The sequence below is a fragment of the Oryx dammah genome, unplaced genomic scaffold (genome assembly GCF_014754425.2).
Source record: "Oryx dammah isolate SB20612 unplaced genomic scaffold, SCBI_Odam_1.1 HiC_scaffold_27, whole genome shotgun sequence".
Lineage (NCBI taxonomy): Eukaryota > Metazoa > Chordata > Mammalia > Artiodactyla > Bovidae > Oryx > Oryx dammah.
In genome coordinates, this window is record NW_024070211.1 from 10,156,819 (window position 1) to 10,177,328 (window position 20,510).

Consider the following 20,510-nt stretch of genomic DNA (forward strand, 5'->3'; position numbering starts at 1 on the left):
CACGGGTAAGAACTTCTTCATGTTAGAGACCAGGAAGCGGGCCAAGGGAGATTCAGTGGTCAGCTCAAGGTCATACAGCTAGGAAATGGCAGAGCCAGGGTTCAAAAGAGGCACATTTGTTTCCAGGCCCTGTGCACTGTCCCCTGGCCGATGCCCCCTCATCTCCTGCCTTCCCAACCAAAGGCTTAGGACATTCTGGACCCTGCCTTGTGTTGGGGTTAATTTTCGGAGCCAGTGGCCCCATTTTGGGAGGTGGCTGGATGGGGTCTGTTCACTCAGGAGCTGGAAGGACTTTTTTCTATGCAAAGGTGAGTGAAGGTAAGTGTGTGTACCCTTGCGTGCATTTGAGGACAAAATTGGGCAGGACTCTGAATTTCAGTTTTGGAACCAAAAAGAACTTGTTCACCAGGTACAGGCAGGAGTACGTTTGGGGTGTGGCTGAAGAGGGAGCTCTGACTACCCCAAACCCACATCTATCCAGATGGGCAAAGCCTGGAGGTGGGGCCCTCAGAGCACCCCTGTTGCACAGAGGGGGGAGACTGTTTCCCTGGCCAGAGAGCTTTTGCCTGATGTTCAAGACTCCTCCCCAGTAGTAGCCACAGGAATCCAAGGGGAGTGGGCATACCAACAGGGCTGGGTCACAGCTAGCAGAGGGCGGGCCTGGGCTGAGCTACACACAGTGCCAATCCAGGCCCAAAGTGGGGAGGCTCCACCAGGTCAGGCTGAGGCTTACCTCATCTCCCCACCTTTCTGGAAGGTCCCTGGGAAAAAGGTCCCCAGTCAGGACCCATGCCAAACATCTCACACATCACCATGGCCCCTTTGGTGTGTGTGGGGGTACTATTGCTTTCCCTGTTTTTTACGGAAGAGAAAGTTGAGGCTCTGAGAGTAATGAAGTTTCATTTATTCATTGCTGTTCTTGTGGGTGGTGCAAATTCTAGCTGGAGGACACAGTAATAAAGACAGGAACTAAAATGATAATGTCAGAGTGATATATCCTGAGACAGGGCACAGGGAGCGGATGTAAGCTTTAAACGAGGGTGCCTCTTGGGACCTCCCTGGCAGTCCAGTGGTTAGAGTTCAGCTTATCCACTGCTACTGGGGACCCATGTTGGATCCCTGGTCAGAGAACTAAGATACTGCAAGCGATATGGAGTGACCTAAAAGTAAAACAAAGATACGGATGCCCTCAAAATCCTCACTGAAAGTGACATTTGATTTGCCTAAAGTCACACAGTTAAGAGCTGAGCTGACCTGAGGGTTGAACCAGGTCCTTGTGACTTCCAATCTGTTTCTTTCCTGGGTGAGGGAATTGGTTTCAGGAGCAGCTCAGAAATAGCAAGCAAGGAAACCAGGGCAGGGAGCCCTGTCCTGGGCTAGGGAAAGTTTTGGGGGTCTCCAGGGCACCCCTAGACCTTTGGGAGGGGCAGTGTAGGAACAGGCCTCCTGGCTGCCTCAGCCACACGCCCAAGGAGCACCCACCAAGGTCTCAAAGGAGCAGGGCCAGGGGCCCATCCCATCCTCAGTGGGCTTGGCTCTAGGCCCCCTCCTCGTTTCTGGCTCCAGGGCCCAGCAGGGCCAGCCTCATTTGTGGTGGATCCTCACGCCGTTGAGTCCTCTGTCTCTGTGTAGCTGTGAGGTGGCGCTCAGACATTTCTGGAAGCCTGCATCTTCAGTCTCAGCCTTGAGTCCTGGGCCCACATGAGGGTGTCTGAGCCTGTCCCCGGGTTAGGGTGTGTGTGCAAGGTGGGGCCCGCTGGCTTCTCCTTCCTCCTGGGATTCTGCAGCTACATCTCAGGTCCTCCCTGTACCCTAAATCTGTGTTTCCTCCAGGAAGCCTCCCTGGCTCAGCCCTCCTGTGTCTGGGAAGATAAAGTTTATACACCTTGCTACACTTCTCCTTAGTAAATATTTACAGAGAAGTTTTACCTTCCTCATCAGAATGGGGGCCTCTGAAGGCTGTGTCCCAGCTTCAACTGAAGGTCCCTGAGAGAAGGGACATGTCTGCCCTCAAACTGAAGCCGTCTGTGTCTCTTTCAGGCTCAGACTTCTCAGCCTGGGGCTGCTCATCACGTGTGCATGCATGTGTGTGTGTATGCCTGTGTGTCTGTGTGTTTCGGGGTGGGGAGTAGCCAAGCCTTCCAGCCTCTCTGCCTTAGCCAGTTGTCCAACTCCATGCCTGATCCCCCCAAGTGACTGAGACCCAGGAGGGTGAGCTGGGCAGTGGGGGCTCCCTGGCTTGGAGGAGGCAAAAGCTGGGGCCCAGAACCCTGCCTTCCTGCAGGGGTAGGCCTTAGGGTGGGGCTGGGGCCCTTCTCTCCTCCCCTTCTTCCCAGGTCCTGTGGAGGGGGCAGCCCCCACCAGGGCCATGACTGCTTCTCCCTGCAATAAGTGAGGAGACAGCAGCTATTAATATAAGATGAGTTCACGGGCTCACAGCTTCTGCAGGCTGGAAAACAGGCTCCTGGGGCCGGGGGCTGCGGCAAGTCTCGTCTGTCAGATTTTCTCCTGAAGCCTGAAACCTGCCAACCCCACACCCCACAACTCCCTACATGTGGAGACATGTATGCACACAGGCATGTGCACACAGGCACACACGTGGGGGTCCAGGTTCCTGGCTGTTGAGAGAAGACCCACACATGCACATACATCCAGACACACACGTATGATCAGTGTGTCTGCACATGGGTATGAGCACCTGTGCACACAGATATATCACATGTACAGACCATGTCAACCTCAGGTGCACGTTCTCATGCAGAAGCACACACCTAAATGTATGCACATGCCGCTGCACAAATACGTACGCACACAGACAGCCTTGTATATACATGTGTGCACACAGGTCCCGGCATGCTTGCATACCCAGACCGATCTGCACACCACGGCACACTCACATATATACAGACACAAAACTGCCTGTGTGCATACAGATGGCATCAGTCATGTACACACATGTGCACACAGGACTACATTCAAGGACTTGTACCTGTACATATATGTGTACATGCATGTCTTTTGCACACAGTGTACACACAGTCACACAGGTTCCTCACTGTCAGTGTTCAGCAAACATGAATTCACAGGCAGACCCTTGCTTTCCAGCACTATCCGGCTGGCTCAGCCTCCCCTCCCCCCAGCCTCATGACAGGCAGCTCAGGCTCCTGCCAACCCCAATGTCTGCCCTTGGCTTCCCACCCCCCGGGGGTCCCCAGATCCCTGATTAACCCCCTCACTAATTGGCCACCAGCCCCTTGACTTTGCTGCAGGCCTTCTCAGGAGCTGGGAGCGAGAGGCTGCAAATTGGCCAAGCAGGTTGGGTCTGGGGAATAGAATGCGAGGTAGGGTGGGGATGCTATGAGCTCAGTGCTGAGCTGGAGCCAGGCAGGGTGCCCCTATACCAGGACTGGGGGTGCACTGGCATCGTACCCTCGTGGGAGGGCACATGCATCCAGTCACCTGAGCCTTCGCTGCACGCACTTGCACGCACGCTAGTCATGTGGGTGGACATGCTCCAGCCCACTTCACACAAATGCATGTGAACATTTGCACACACCCACACTCAGGAAAAACCCCATTAATCAAAATCTTACATGTTGATAAATTCACCTGTCAGATACACAGAGACCACTGATATATGTACATCCAAATGCCCAAATGTGTCACATGTATACCTGCTTGCAAACACAAATTTACCTGCTATACATGCCTATGAATGTACACCTAGGTATACCTGTAGGCATGTAAGAACATACATCCACACCTGTACATGCACACCCAGAGTCCAGGCATGTGTGTGCCTACCATGATGGACCCCCAAATAGCCACAGAATAAGAACTCCCACAGCCAGCCACCAGCTTTGCGGAGGAACAGGGAGTTTGAAGTTCCTGCGGTCTACAGGGAGAGGGATGTGTGTTGGGGGCGGGGAGTGGTGGAACTTGCCTAATACCTAAGCCCAGTACTCCCTCTGGGTTCTCCTCAGCCTCGGGGCTCCCAGACAGGACAGAGGTTCTGGCTTTGCTTCTCTAGTTCCTGTCTCCTTGGCTCTGGGCCTGAGCCCACAGCGAGTTCTGCTTTCTTGCAGACAGCCAGGGGCATTGGAAAGCAGAGGGTTTCTACTTTCATGCCTGCTGCCAACTTGCTGTGTGACTTTGGGCAAGTTGCTGTACCTCTCTGTGTCTGCCTTTCCAACTGTAAACTAGGAATAGAAAGCTTGGTATTGTCTGTCCTTCCGGGATTGCCTGAGGAGTCCATGGGTTCATCTTTATGGATGTGCTTTACTCAGGCACACATCTGGGAGAGGTTAGTTCCCAAGACAGCTGAGACACAAGTTGTGGTGGGGGGTCTTTGTTGGGCAGAATACCTAATCCTGTGCGACTCCTCACTGAACGGGGAGGGAGCTGAGGCCCAGAGGGAGCTGCAAGGTGGGAGCTAGAAAACCTGGCCTGACTTCTCAGCCAGGAAATCTCTTTAAATACATATGCAGGGCATGAGCAGCTGTGTGCACAATCCCCCAGGTAAGGGCGGGGATGGCTGCCTGCTGCAGTGGGAGGGTGTCTCTGCAGAATGCCTGCCACCATGGTACCGAGCATTCTACCAGGGAGAGATTCTTTTGGGTGTGAAAGGCTTATTTTTTTGTCCTCTAGCTTCAGACCCCTCACAAGACACTTCTCCTGGGGCTAAGACTGGCTTTGGGGAGCACGTGAGACATCTCCTAGCTTTCAGATCTAGGAGGGAGCTAGCTGACAACCACCCTGGAGCAGCACTTACGGAAGTGGTGCCAGGTTGCCCTGGCCACCAGGCGGCCAGGAGGGGGCAGTGAGGAGCTGGCAGAGGCAGCACAGGAGGGGTGGCTCCTGAGGACTGTGTGTGGTTTGCTTGCGCTTGTGATCCTGTAACTGTGTGCTGCTCTGTGCTCTTGTTTGCACAAAGATAGGATTCTGTGTGCACGTGTCTCCATGTCTGAGTGTGCACAAATGCCAGCATCTGAACAGGTGTGTGCATATACTGAAGCTGTGTCTGTTGGAAGCCCCTGCCCATACACAGGGAGAACACTTTGTTCCAGGCAGTTGAGGGCACAGGGTACTTCTAACTCTAAAGGTCTAGGATAGCAGGGCCCCCAGTCCAGCTCACTTATTGCAAAGCGAGAGCAAAATCAACCATCATTTATAAAACTAGGCACCAGCGGGTAGGTAGGGCAGTCCGTAACAGAAAACCTTTAACACACCCCTCTGACACCAAAGACCATGATCCTCGATGGAAAGATTCTGAAAATGGTTTACGCTGCGTGGTGGGCAGAACACGAGACCCCCGCGCGAACTGTGGCTCTGCTCTTGGTCGGCTATGCGGTCTTAGGCAACTCAACCTCTCCCAATCTTGTTTCTCAAACGTCAAGTGGGACCCTTGGTTGGTGGAATAAAGCATAGGCAGTCTCGGGCAGGTAGTAGTTGAATGCTCATTCTTTTCACGACTAGCCCAAAGAGCTGAAGCTCCCAAGTGGAGGAGCTGGAATTTAAGTCAGACTCCCAGCTGCCCAGAACCACATTCCTTCCCTCCAATTCTCCAGCAAGGGCGGCTCCCGACACCACCATTTTGTCTTCTCCCAGGGCGGGCGTCTGGCTGCCTGTCAGTCACCGACCTCGGGAAGCCAAGTGCTGACTAAACACAGGCCTGAGCAGGAGGGTGGGGTGAGGGGCTCCGCCGGGGCCAGCAGCTCCCGCGCCCCCTCCCCTGCACCCCCACCCTCAGCGATGAGCTCAGAGTGGCTGGCGCAGCACTTGCTGACGATTCAAAACTTCTGCCCCCTCTCCTGGGATGCCAGTGGGTGACTCTCTCGCAACAGCAGGCGTGACCAGCCGAGTCACCAACCCAGCTCCCACCCCTCTCCCGGGGCCGCCCCACACCGTCTGTCTGCTGGGCTCAGAACAGGGAGTCCGCTCATCAATTACCCCCGGGACAGCTACTCACAGCAGCTGCGCTCGGAACAACCGTTGCTTCCTGGGTAGGTCATTTTTTTAGGGTCAGAAGAGAAACCCAGACCTGTCGCCTTCCCAGGCAGGAGAGGGGGCGTGCAGCAGCCTAACCCTTTTATCGGATTCCATTGTAAGTCATTCTATTTAAGGTAAGTTGCTTGTGTCTGAGAGGCAGACAAGATGCCGGCCAGATGCTGGCAGGCAGCATCAGCATTCTCCTGCCTGATGTGAGGGCCACCCCCATCCCGCCCTCCCCTGCCCCAGCACACCCTTCCCAGCCAGCTGAGGTGGCCTCCACGTCCTCCCCCCACCACGGGTCTCCTCCTAAATCAACACCCCCACCTCCCACACAGGGCGCACCAGCCAGAGGCAGAGGCCCTGGGCCTCCGAGCCCACCCACACCGACCTCCCTCTGGAGCTCTGGCCACCACCTGTGGCTATCAATGTCGCCCCCTTGGAACTGCTTCTCCCATTACAGATACAAGTGCGCGCTCACACGCGCGCGCACACACACATACACCCCCCCCCCCAGAGGTGGCTGCGTGGTTACAAAGACTTTCATCAGATTATTTAAAATGTTGGCTTTTATGTATTCGGGAAGCATACATAAAACAATTACACAGAATCCTCAGGTCACTTTGGGTGCTAACATGCCACACACATGGACCCGGCTGGACTCATGTGAGCCCAGGCTTGGAGGCACAGGACTGAAAACCTGAGTGTCCTTCTCTTCTGAGGACCTGAGAGCAGCAGGGGAAAGAGGAAAGGGTCACTTCAGGGGTCTGGCTCAGCCCCACTGCTCAGATCTCAGTTGCAGCTCCTGTCCCATCTTCAGGGGAAGGGGCCCCATCTTCAGACTGTACCCCACGACATATAAGCCCAGTCCCTAACATCTTCATGTGGCAAACACACCCAAGAATAATCCACCGGACCAGGTCCTTATAAATATATTTATATCAGAGAAAACAAGGCACTTTGGGAGCGTTATGGCTCACTCTCCTACACATACATCATTCTAGACAGAAAGTAAAAACTGGTTAGTTTCTCAAATGAGTTAACTGAGTAAAGTTAATACAATAACAAAATTGCTCCCTAGCCCTTCCTGAGGCACGGGATGAGGTGCATCTCTGGGCAACACCTGGTATCCCAGGTCAGCTGGACCCCGGTAGAGCTCAAAGCCTGATGAGCCCAGGAAGCCTGACAACTCTCCTGAGCAAAAGCCCCTAGCCTTGGGGCACTGCCCTCCTCCCCAAGCAGGTGAGGGGGGGCTGCACTGGGAGGCAGGCAGAGAGCAGAGCTGGGACACGGTGGGAATGCTTAAGCAGGGTCACCAAAGCCACAGAGACCTCAATCTGTCCGAGCTGGCACTGCAGAGCCGGAGGATCGGCGCCACGGGAAGAGATTTCACATTAGCCCTGACAACACCGCCTCGGCTCTGCGGTGACATTGGCCAGGGTCGTTTCTGAGGGGCGCGCGAGCTTCCGTTGGAGGCGAGCTGGAGCTCAGGCCAGCTGCTCTGAGCCTCCAAGGGATCACTGAGCTTGCCCCCTCCCCATGGCTGCTCCTTTGGAATGTACTCATCTCACAACCAAGGCAGAGCCCCAAGTCACTCCTGACACTGCCGAATGGAAGCTGGGCCTCTGGGCCACAGGAATGGGGGCAGGTCCCCTGGGCTGGGCCGAACAGGGAAGGGAGGCAGCTCCTTGCCTTCAGCCCCCAGAGTCCTTAGGGGCCACTGCTCCACACCCTCACCAGCCTCAGCCCAGTTTAAATAATCACTAAACGGCATTCTACAATTACAGGATTCCAAAGACACACAATTACCTGCACAGGGTCCTTTATCATCTTAAAGGGCTCTGGGTTTAAAGAAGCTTTTTTTTTTTTTTTTTGGTGCACATATGCATAAGTAGAGCCCAGAGGGCCTCTCGGCTGACTGGGTCCCCAGCCCCCCGAGCTGAAGAAGCTTCGCAAGGCCGGCTGCTACAAAGCGCCGAGCTTGGCTGCATAGATTTTAATGAGAGCGTCAGGCAGAGCTGTGCTGTTGCTCTCCGGGACTTGCAGATCATTACCAAACCAGCTGTAGGATGAGAACACAGCACATCGAAACCCTAGGAGGTCACTGAGCTAATGATCTAATCCTACCTTCCGCAGGCAGTGCCCCTCCCCACCTCCTCCTGCCCCCAGCCCTCTTCCTCGGCAGGCTCTGTCCATTCCAGAAGCCAGGCCAACACCGCCCCCTTCAAGGTCAGAGCAGGATGATATGAGCACAGTGCTGGCTCCCCCTTTTCCAGAAAGGAGGGGGGTGGGGGTGATTCAGTCAAAGCCATTAGGCCCAAACCCTGGCCTCGCCTAGCCAGGCCCCAGGACTATTTGGGAGAACCGCTGCCCTCTGCCTGCTGCCCTGGTCACTGCTGGGCGACAGCTGGGGGGCACCTTCAACAGCCATTTTAGAGCTCTGAAGAAAGCACCTTCAGCTTCCAGAGCGCACTGTGGGAGGCACGGCAGGGGTGCACACGGTCTGGCTCTCTCAGCGCCGGAGCCTGGTGCCCACCCTGCGCCCAAGACGCCCTATCTGGGGAGACAGGAGGGCACACTGGCCTCTTAACGGCTCCGTCCCCATGACTGCATGCTCTCCTCGAGCTGGAGGGGCTGAAGAGGGCTTTGGCAATTACTAGAACCATGTGCTGTGCTGGGGGGAGACAGAGCCTGTCTGTCTTTGTTTCAGGGCTTGGAGAGCTGGAGAAGCCTGGAAAAGCCGGTTTCAGCCTAAGAGGCTACACAACAGAAGAGAAGAAACCTCACTGCTGGCCAAAGCTGACCAGCTTTTTTTCTCAAGAATAGCACCTGTGTATTAGCTTGGGGAAAAAGGGAGGAGGGAGGGAGGGAACATCATGGTGCAGTGAGGAGGGGAGCTGGAAACAGGACCCAGACTCGTCCTGCCTCTCAGCCCTCCTCACGGCTGCCAGGCCTCCCCACCCCACCTCCCCAGGCAGCTATCTGCGGCCGCTGCCAGCCTGAGGGACTGAAGTTTCTACAGCTGGCAGGACCTATGCTTAAACTGGGGAAACAAACGGGGGAGGAGACGCAGAGGAACTGAAAGCAGCACCTGTCACGCTGCCTACCCTCTTCCTCCTCTCACTACTCTGGTCCCCCAAAAGGGCAGCTCTCAAGGCCAGGTGCCGGGCTGGTGAAAGGAAAGGGGGGGCAAACGACGAGAAGCGCGGCCACGAGGGTCTGAGCAGCACTGACAGGCCTGGCACAGGCCCTGCGCCCTTTTGCTGGGACTCCCCTCTGCGGGGAGGTCTGGAGCAGCACAGGGCCCAGAATCTAGCAGGTGCCCACGATTTGGTCCCATAAAGCACAGGGGACTCAGAATCAGGAACTCCGGGCTTGAGCTCTGTCCCCATTCAATGGTGTGACCGTGAGCCAAGTCACTTCCCATCTCCAGGCTTCAGCGTCATTCAACCCAAAGACTTCCGTCTTCTTCCAGTCCTGCAGCTCCGAGTCTGTGCTCGGCTCCTAACCGCGGCAGAGGCTCAGATCCCTAGGTGTCAGGGCTAGTTTGGTCATGGCTCCTAGAGATTAGAACCGGGCTGTGGTGCTTGGAGGCACCTGGTGGCAAGGGAGGGGTGTTTGAGGGACACGGGAACAGCACAGTCCAGGAAGGAAGCCTGGGAGGGAGGCAGCCACCCCTGCCTTCAGAAAGGCACCGTTTCTGAGCAGAGAGGGGTGAGACATTTCTTTAGGGGCTGGATGGCTCCTGGCATAAAGGGCATCTAGACACAGAGATGGCTTAGAAAAAGGCAGCCTCACTCTGCAGATGAGGACAGAGGGGTGAGGCACCAGGCCTGCGGCTGCTCCGCCCTCTCGGTGCACAGGAAAGGGGCCAGCAGGCTTCAAGACCAGAAGATGGCTGGCACTATGCAAAGCAGCTGAGGGCAAGGATTCTGGAAGACTACAGAAAATGGCTCCTGGGGGAAGGCACCAACTCCAATTTAAACCCAATCAAAGGAGTGTGCTTGGAGTCTTCCCTTCTCTTCAGTCGGCAACAGTCACTTGAAGGGAACAGGGAACATCCCAGCTACAGAACCTCAGCAGCCCCATGGGGCCTGACCTTGGGGAGACGGGAAACACATGGTGATTTGGAGGAAGCACTTGGGATATATCTTTGGTTGCTTCAGGGAAAGCTCTGGCCCCTTGAAATTCTTTTTTTCCTCCCTTTTCTTCCCCTTGGGACTGTTGGGGTAGGTATCAAAGAAGGCAGGTAGGAAAGAAAGAAAAAGGAAGTAGGCGGCAGGCAGAAGAGTTAATCCGACCACTCGTCTTCATCAAACTCAGAGGAGTCGTCTTCTGAGTCACTGTACTCCACAGCAATGCGGCGCGACAGGATGGTGGCCACGTCGTTGCCCACAACGTCCCGCTTCTCCTGTTCCCGCTGCTCCTCAACCCTGCGCAGCTGAAAGCCTTGTGGGAGAGAGAGAGAAGGGTTAAGAAGGCAAGTCAGTCTCTGAATCCATCCAGGACTGAGGAAGAGGGAGTGGCCCCTGGTGGAGGTGGGTACTGAAAAGGACAGTTAAAAAGAAGGATGCTGGAGGAGAGCAAGAAAGGGGGAAGCCGATGAGAAGTCAGACAGGCTTTATGACACTGTGGTCCCAGTGTGACAAGAGGGTCTTCTGAAAGAATGGCAGGCTCCCACACTCTCAGGCTGGTGAGGATGGTACTTCTCACAAGACTTTGAGTGAGGAATGGCTGCCATACCCCATCTAGCAAGCACTCAGTCTGCCAAAGTCATCGATTTTCATGGAGTTTAGCTGCCTGAGGTTGTCTCCTCTAGACAACCCTTCAGTTCACTGAGGATCAAACAGAAGAAACCACTCTAGCCTCCTGGGACCAGAACCAGCCTCTGACAGAGAATAAATGCTCCACGATGGGAAGACGATGATGAGGGAGGGGAGGAAGGCAGGGTGAGGGGAAGAAGAGACAAGAAGAGGGAAAAGGGAGGAAGGAAGGAGGTGGGAAGGTGGGGGAGAGGAGCGGAGGATAGGAAAGGCAAAAAAGTGAAGGACAGGGAGTGTCTCAGTCCAGATGAGGAAGCACCTTCCAAGACAGTGATTCTTGGTTTTCTCTGGGGCACAGAATGAACGCAGGAACACACAAAGCATAAATTTCCAAGCAGTTCGAAGATCCTAGGTTAAGAAGCCTTTACTTTAAACCAAGGTGGAAAGAAATACAAACCTCTGCATTTTGGGAGTGAAGCCTTTCTTCAGACTGATCTGAGGTCTGAAGTCCTAATCTCTCTCCACCCAGCAAAAACCATTCCCCTGGAAGGGCACAGGGGCCCCTGTCCACCCTCCAGTCAGTCATCCCAGCTGCCCAGACAAAGCACCATGATCCTGGACCCACCACTGGGGGTTTACCTTGACGGATGGCTGAAAGCAAGTCGCTGCGGGCATCGCTCACAGGAGGCAAGGAGGACTTGGGCTTGGTGGTGTCAGAAAGTGGCGGAGGAGGTGCAGCCAGCTGGCCATCTGCACCACTGAAAGGGGGCGGAGGGGGCCCTGGAGGAGGGGGCGGGGGCGGGGGCGGGGGTGCGCCTCCTGTTGGCTGGGACAAGGGAGGTGGTGGCAGAGTTGAGTAGTCAACTGCCGGCGGTGGGGGAGGAGGTGGAGGGGCAGCAAAATCGGGGTGAGGCGGGAAAGATGGGGGTGAAGGTGGTGGCGGGGTCGCTGGAGACCCAAATCCTCCAGGCGGGGGTGGGGGTGGAGTGTTTATCATCGGAGGTGGAGGCGGAGGGGCAGGTGGTGGAGCAAACCCGGGTTTGGGGCCTGGTGCAGAGCCCAGAGGAGGAGCTGGTGGTGGGTGGCTTGGGCTGACCACACTGGACCTTTTGAGTCCAGCTATGCCAGCCCCTCTTTGGTTACTGTCTGCCGGGTAGCTGAAAGGACAAAGAAAAAAGACCCACTATCACTCTCAGGGTGTAAACACTCCCCTTTATGTGAAGCTTATCGATTACCCTAGGTTCATTCTGGTTGACAGTATAATTTCATTCTGGCTCAAACAGAAAGAACAACCTGGGGATGGTCAGAAATCCCCAGCCTTGAAATGGGCAGCTTTGTAAGATAATGAGCTTCCCGTCAGCAGAGGAGTTGAAGCAGAAATTGAGAAATACCGCCTGAAAAAAAGTGGACTTAGGAGTTCTCTAACAGGTAAGGCTGGCCAAGACCATCTCTTAGGTCCCCCTCAAACCCTTCAGCTCTGCAAGGGAAGGCGCCCTCCTGAGTCCTCCTCTAAGAGGAAGGGTCAGCTCAATCCTGGAGCCAGGACTAATAAGCCACGTAAGAACGAACTGAAATAAAAATTCAAACACCACCACCCACCAGGCTCCATTCCATAGGCTGTTAACATTCACCAGATCTTGTGAGGGTAGGAAACCCAAGCCAAGCTAGGCAAACCTGACCAGGGTACAGATTCAGGTGAAAGCACCTTCAGTGCTCCTGTAGAAAATCCTGAGAGAGAACGAGGGCCTGAGGGTCAGCAGAGACGGAAAACGAATGTGCCGCCAGACTTGACCCAAGTTGAGGGAGCATTAAGGCTCACCTCTCCTGGGTCAGGCCTGCTTGCCTGTGGCGGCGAGGTCTCAGACCACGTGTGAGGCTGAAGGGCCTCTTTTTCCACCTTTGTGTCTGTCCTACACTAATAGCTACTCCTTAGGAAAGCATCCATCTTGGAATTTTCCACAGACCTTGGAGCCTCACTGTATCCGACACGGCAACCAGCAGGAAGTGATTTGGGAGGCAGGAGGAGGTTTGGGATTAATGGTTTCAGACGCCAGGAATGGGGCGGGGGGTGGGGTGACAGCGCGGCTACAGGTCTCCATCGGAAGGGGCCTCAACACCTAGTCTCCGATTAAACAGTGTCCAAGGAGACAAGTGTACCTTTCAAAGCTCTCACTTGTTAGGCATCAGAAAGAAAAGTAACTATTTTTCCTCAGGAAACACTGAAATCTAACACTCCTCAGATCCCTCCCCTTTCCAGCCATGACATGCTAACTCTTCCTGTATACACCTCTGCCAGGGACACTGACAATTATCAAAATGGTCAGATCCTAAGTCTCATCTCTTTCTCCTTTGTTTCATTCTTCCTGGAGATTCTAGCCACAGTGAAATGGAGCAGAGGCAACAGGAGAAAAAGGCAACTACTTACTAGGCTCCTAGACAACTAGGGAGAAAGGATATTCAGTATTTTATGGACAGCAGCAGATTATACCACTTTATTTCATGCTGAGTCAGCGCTAAGTGAAAAAACAAGAGAGAAGCTGGTGACTTCTCTCTGTTCAGGTGTAGCCAGTAGTTAAGAACACAAGGCTCTGGAGTCAAACTGGCCTGCTTTCCAATTGTGAGTCTGCTTCTTACTGGCAGTGTGGTCTTAGGTGAGTTCACTGACCTCTGTGGTTCACTGTGTACTCTTCTGTGAAATGGGTGCCTATCTCAAGAGGACTCTTGTGGAGCTTAAGTAACATATACAGTGTTTGGTATAATGCCTGGTACCTTACAGACAATAAATATCAATTATTTCTATTATCCTGACTCACTTGTCTGGAGTTACTTTAGTGGTCCTGGCCTGGATTTGGAACTTTTACTTTGTTCTTGAGTGTTTAACCACCCAGAGTAAATAGCAGAGATACCACTGTTTACCTGAATTCTGCTGGTGGGGGAGGCAAGTTGTCCTCACAGAAGGAAGGAGAAGGTGGAGAAATGGAGTCTGTCTGTGGTGGTGGTGGGTAGTTGCCTGCATCCACGTTCTCAACAGAGCCAATGCTGCCATTCTGGTACACCAAGGTGGGTGGATACCTGATAATGAACCCAAGGCCAAAATTGTTATTTAAAGCCTGAGTGATACTCTCTTGCTTTCCTAAAAGAGCTCATAAAAAATGCATTTGATTGCTAAATATCTCCCAGATATTTCTACTCCAAGTTGCTGTAGCTGTAATTATTTTATTTTATTTTTTTTAATTTAATGGAGTATAGTTGATTTACAATGTTGTGTTAATTTCAGGTGTACAGTAAAGTGAATCAGTCACACACACATACACACATATATCCAGTCTTTTTTAGATTCTTTTCCCATATAGGTCATTATGGAGTACTGAGTAGAGCTCCCTGCGTTATACAGTAGGTCCTTACTGGTTATCTATTTTATACATAGTAGTGTGTATATGTCAGTCTCAATCTCCCAATCTACCCCTCCCCTCTCCCAGATATTTCTGTTGGATTGTCTGTAAAAATGGGACTCAACCCAGCTTATCAAAATCATGCTGTTCCTTTCCTCGTGCTGGCTTTGTCACACCCAGCAGTTCTTTAAAATTCTTTCTCAAATGTTAGGAGCAGCCCAGACCCAAATCCCAAAGTCTGTCTTGCGGCAAAGGGCAAAGCCAGGCCCCAAGGCTAGTGAGCTGCAAACACGTGACTGGCACTCAGCCTGGTTTTGAGGTCGGCAAGCCTCTGGAGTACTCAAAGGCCAAGGAGGCATCTGACTGCAAAACCAAGCTCAGGATAAATGCAAGTTGCTATGTGGTAGTTGGATGTGGTTTCTTATCTCACAAACCAAGCTGCTGATTCAAGTGGGGTCCTAGGGCTGGCCTCATGAACACCTGTCCCTCATAGCACTGGGCCATGGGCGAATTCACTCTGGGTGAACAGCAACAAACTTCCACACAAGCAGGAACACACCAGGCAGCAGCTAACAAAGTGTGGCCTGTCCCGCTCCACCTTGCCCTTCTTTCCACCACTGCTGGGCTATAAGGAACTCATCTAAAGTAGACCCCAGGGAGAACAGAGTTGGAGGAAAACTAACTAAATGATGCTCTGACGTAGAAAATCCCCAAGGCCTGCAGCCCTGTAGACCTGGAACATCTCTTTACAGGTTCACCATGTAGAACAGCCTTGCAGCCTGATCCCAAACCTCTCGGACAACAGAATCACCATACACACACACACACACGTAATAGCTGGTTGGCATTCTGAACACACAAGCTGCTGGTCTTAAGAGTCACTGAGCCTTCCTATGACAAGGGCCTGTCTGAAAAGGATGAGATCATGGAACAAAATGGCCCCTTTTTATTGAGAGGTGAAGGTAATGGAGGTACCCTCAGGGCTGATTCCCCTGTAGAATCCTCTCACCAACTTCATCACTCTTTAAAACAAATCTCTTAATCTAGGAAGAACAAGTGTCAGAAGTGTCAAGATTTCTAAAAGTCAAGAATTTCATGGTAGAATTATTCCTAAAAGCAAGAACAATTCAACTCTTTCCTTTTATCATTCCTAGACACCCGGCATGGGCTGGCATGGTTCTCCGACAGCCAGGATGCAAGGTATTTAGGGGAAAAACCAGGGCGACATTTATGCCAGGCAATCTCAGCGACTTGGCTTTGAATGTCACACAGGTCGGACACCAGGATAAGCATCAAATCAAGCTTTAAAACCATTTCCCCCCCCTTTTAAACCTCTAGTGTGATTTGGTATTGGGAAACGGGGTCAGACTGACATCTACTATTTCTCCACAGAGATATACAGCCTCACACTGGCTGCACGGCCTTTCCCACACTGTCTCTGAGGTCCGCTTTCAGTCCCTTGGCCAGCCTCTCTCCTGAGACTGACAAAGGCTGACTGAAAAGTTGCTTTGGTGATGTGCACAAATTCTCTGCCTGGCCTTCCCTACTCCCATGAAATGTCCCTAGTTCTTAGTCATGACCTTCGAATCAATGCTCTGAAGGCAAAGGACTCCTAAGACCACTTTTCTTCCCTTTCTAGTCTTCCCCTTGAGGCCCTCAGACATTGTAAGGGCACCAGAAGCCATGGGCTTTATTTTCCAGACCACTCTGGTCACCTTATTTAAACTGCTCAACCTCTAGATTTTTTTCCTTGTTTTTAGCAAATTTTAATCACCAGATGGAGGTACTTTAAAGTAACTGATTAGCAGTGGTATTGATTTAAGCCACACAAGCCAGACTTCGGGGGTATGAAAGGTGTCACATCAGAGCTGTCAGACTGCTGCCCCCAGTTGCCCAGACCCTTCAAAGAATGCTACCAAGAGGACAAAAGCAGCACCTACCGAGAAGGCTTTTCTTTGGATTCCACAAATTCTTGACCCATCTTCATTTTCTCCCACTCTTCCTTACGTGTCTTGATTTTACGTGGGTTTACATTTCCTCGATTTGGATTATCTTTCTTTTCTTTCTATAATGAAAAGAAACAGAAAAGCTTAATAAACATTTCCCAAAGTTCTTCATTAAAATTCCACCCACCTTCATGGATATACACCCTAGAAATAATCTGCCTAGACAACATACAGTAACCACAGAACTTACAAAATTGCTGGGTTTAGAGTGACCTAGAGGTCATCTAATCCAAACCACCTCCTGGGCTCAAACACATTTCTTCAATCCTATACCCAAATACCTGTAGCAATGGAAATCTACCATCTTTCTGGGTAATTCATTCATGTTTTTGAGCAACTCTAACTATTAGGAAGTTAATAAATAGCTATTTATTATTCGTTATGCCACAAAGGTCAGTCAAGAGAGAAGAGAAATAATGACAGCCATAGATATCTGGGACAGATATAAGGAAACAGTTAAAAAACAAACCCAAACAACTGACGGATTCTTCAGCTTGTGCAGCTGCACTAGCCCCTGGTGCTCTCTTAGGCCTCCCAGCAGCCATGCTAATGGGATTGTGAGGTTGCAACTGCTAGGTCAAATGCTTACACACATCACTGGGAGTCTAAGGTGAGGGGAGCACCCCTACCAAAACTAGGCCTATGCCCCCCACCCCTGCCTCGCCCAACCAGTAGTCAAGGTGTTAAACCGCCCCGGCTGCAAATTAAACACTGCAGAGCCTTGTGCTGATCTCTGAGCAATGAGCTGCAAAGCTGGCGCGGAAAGGACTGGCCTAGCTCGAGTGTCCAGCAGAGTCAGGTGCAAATTGCAAGAGAAATAAATGGTGAATAGAAAAGTCAATTTCTAAAACTCAGCCTGAATATACTCAATTGTTAATAGTACTGGGGGGAACAAACACATTTTTGGTGTGATTTATACTTTCATCTTGGTTGTGCTTGGAGTGGACACATTTTTTTAAGAGTTTCACCTGGCATCCAAGCAAGCAGCCACTCAGAATGATTACTTCACATAAGACTGGCTTCCTTTTTATCCCCCCTCCACAATCGTGCCTACTGATGTGTAGAACAGAAGCCCCTTTCCCCTCACCCTATGCTTCCTCTTCTCTTTCATGATATCCTTGGTGTCCTGAAGCATCTTCTCCTTCCAAAGATCAAAGAAGTACGAAGGGTCTGTGTAGAATTTGAGTGCCTCTTTCCCATCATCCCTGGGATAGAAATGAAGACAAGTAGCTGTCAGTAGACAAATGAGCTCCCAACCAAATCCAATATTCCAAACACCTACCAGTTAGCAGTTTTTACACTGAGGAATCAAGAAGTCATTCAAATTGACTGCGTATTTCCTCCTCTATACCAGCGTTCCAAAACCCCTGAATGGCATGGCACCTCTTACTTATCTAGCTTTTTAAGAACCTTAGCCTTACTTTCAATTCCTGGGGGAGGAATCTGCATGGTTAGGGCAAGAATGGTTTATAGCAGCAGGGATCCCGCTTATGTCTAATGATCTCCAGGGCCGCAGACATCTCCTCGAGGACACTCTGATATCTTGGCACATCAGATGGGATTCCTGCCACTGACTCCCCTACCACCATCAACTGCCCAGGACTCTTCAGCAAGCATTAACGGCCTTCCACCCACCCAAAACCTGTGTACACATGCACAGCTTCACATGTGTACAGACATGCGCATATGCACACATGAACATGTATCATGTGTGTAGCTGTCATTCCTCTGTAAATATAGGCAACCACAGCACTTCACCTACTAGGACAGCTCAGCATCCGCCCCCATCCCCGAAACCACAAGGGGGCCCCAGTGAGAAAAGACAGCCAGCTGTTCTATGACCACAAGATTTAATTGCCATCTCTTAGTAGCTGTGACAGAAGAACAGGGTGAGCTGATGAGAGTCACTATAAGGGTCATCTGCCAGATTCAACGACTCTGGCTGGAATCCTGAACTTTGGCATGGCTAAGTCTCTTCCCTTTTTCAGAAAGCATGCATTTAGGGATGGATAGTTATTTTAACACTATTCTGAACTAAAAAGAATTGGAAAGGTAATTCTTTTCTGACCTCTAATCCTATCACAATACACAGAAACCAGTTCCAATCAAGCACTAATGATTTTTATATTAAATCTGGTTCTGAGTTAGCCACATCACTCATTTCTGTTAGGCTAAATCCAGAAAACTGAGAAGAGAATGTTAAAAAGGAAAATACCCTACATTAGCTGAAAAATAAACTTGTCTTACCATACTCCGTTCGATATTATCAAGTGTATAATCCCTTCCTCTCCTACAAACCCTCTGCCCAGATCCAACCAGACTCAATGATGGAGGCTGCAGAGTCAGAGCTCTGCCCTGCTATGTTAGCTGGCCCCTTTGAGAGCCAAGGGGTAGACATAATTTCACACGGTAATAACAAAGGATAGGTACCACGCACTTTCTCTGCATCTGTGTGAGAAGTGGCCATGTTCCTATTCTGGCTCTCTGGATCAAGTGGGTGTCCTTGAATTTCACACACACACACTTTCTACTTTGCAGTACACCCATGTCTCACAGAAGACATCTGCCTCCAGCTATCTGTAATTACTTTTACCTGTTCCAAAGATATTTATGGATGCGAGCAAGATAAATATTCACTTTCTGTCCCTGCTTGGAAGTTTTTTACACAGTAACACTACCAGACCAGACCACTAGAGGGGAGGGGCTTTAAGCTGTCTATAAGGCTACCTTTTTCAAGTCCAGCCATAGTACTGTAGGTCCTTTCACAGGGGAATGTTGAAAGGATGTTCAAAACAAAGTGAAAGACACTAATTTGGAAGAATGCCAATTATTCCTTAGGCTCTGGAAGGACCCTCAGGGCCCAGAGAAGCCAGTCCACAAGGCTGGCCCCACTAACACGCCCAAACATCTGGTAATCTAGCCTTTTCAGAGTAAGTGGGAGCCTTGCTAAAATGTTGCCCCTGGGATGCAGCTATAGGACTGCCTTGTAACAAAGTCCTTTTGGTTCTATAATAACTAAATTCCTTGGATGGAGTCCAAGATGGTCTTGGCTTATACCAAATTAAACTCTGCAGCATAAATGCTATAGCAAACTTTCAATATTATATATTATATTCACTCATATTATATATGAGTTTCAGAAACCAAATAATAATAAGTGACACCTGTTTATATGGCAAATGTTAGCTTCTTCCACCACAAGCAACTCTGGGGTAGGTAGTATGCTTTTTGATACAATCCTCTGATGTACACAACATCTTTAAAATGACAATCTAGTGCTGTTAGCCACAGGCTGAAGAGGGGAGAAGCTAGCCAGGTTACCTGTAAGGGGTAAGATTGTTGAGAGGTGGAGGAGTATCACAGGTATTGTATGTTTCCAAAACAGGTATGGGGAGAGAGTTTCTGTCAAAGAGCTTCTGGTCTTGAACAGTAGAGCTTCTGAAGGCCTTTCGGGTGTTGATTCCCTGTAGTGATACTGAAAGAAGATGGAAGGCATTAGAAAATGGACGACAGGCTATCTGAGCAAACACTGAGTCACGCCAGCCGGAGAGGCCTCAGCTGCTGCGTTTCTTGGCTGCGGCTGTCTGCAGCCAGGTTTTTTTTTTTTTCTTCTCCCCCTCTGGGGAAGCCCCACAAGGCTGTCAGCAGCCCCAGCCATTTCATGACTGAACAAAATGAGGCAACACAAAGGTTTACTATGTGGCCAGATCTAGCAGGCCCCTCCTCAGGAGGACTGAATCTTCCAAGTACTTTTATGGTAGCAAAACAAGACTGGGGGGAAGGAGAATTTGAGAAAGAAGGAATTGGGGAAATGGGAGAAAGGGAGGGTGTGGAGGTGTGGTAGAAATAAAAGGTTTCTTCACATCACCCAGGTCTGTGTCATTTCACAGAACTCCAGAGGTCTCTGTGATTTCCCCCCTCACTTTTTTATAAATCAGGGGAAAAAAATCTAAGCAACTGCTCAGCAGAGCCTGCAAATGCTGAGCTCAGCTTCCTTACCTTCTTCTTCCTTGGGATCCAGCTGAGTGACTTTAACTTGTAGGCGGTCGACCCTCTCAGCAAGGGAGCTTACCCGAGAGGCAAAAGTATTTGCCTGAGTAAAGAGCTCTCCAAAAATGTCCTCGGCATATTTACCTGAGAGAGCAAAGAACCAAGTCACTAGTGCATAAAAGTGACAAAAATGGTCAGAAAAACTGGCTACTAAAGACTGTACTCCCCACTCCCAAACACACAGGGACCTTGCCTCTCTAAGATGGTTCAGGCTACAGGAAGAGCTTGTTCTTGGAGACAGAGATACACCCTCCAGAGCCTGGGAAGCCTGCAGAGTGCTCTGTAACTAAGTCTTCTTGGCAAACTGAGCT

General features: G+C 51.1%; 1 protein-coding gene across 3 annotated transcripts in view; it reads right to left on the minus strand.

The window, feature by feature from the left end:
* Positions 1-6,904: 6,904 nt before the first annotated feature.
* WASF2 (WASP family member 2) overlaps positions 6,905-20,510 on the minus strand; it is a 69,958-nt gene continuing 56,352 nt past the window's right edge. For all 3 annotated transcript variants that reach the window (XM_040229793.1, XM_040229794.1, XM_040229795.1), the window contains 7 exons: positions 20,149-20,283; positions 19,471-19,624; positions 17,237-17,354; positions 16,084-16,208; positions 13,668-13,823; positions 11,391-11,908; positions 6,905-10,437 (listed from right to left, as the gene is read on the minus strand). In XM_040229793.1, the coding sequence (XP_040085727.1) occupies positions 10,280-10,437; positions 11,391-11,908; positions 13,668-13,823; positions 16,084-16,208; positions 17,237-17,354; positions 19,471-19,624; positions 20,149-20,283 (1,364 nt within the window). In that variant the 3' untranslated portion in view covers positions 6,905-10,279. The remainder of the gene's footprint in view (positions 10,438-11,390; positions 11,909-13,667; positions 13,824-16,083; positions 16,209-17,236; positions 17,355-19,470; positions 19,625-20,148; positions 20,284-20,510) is intronic.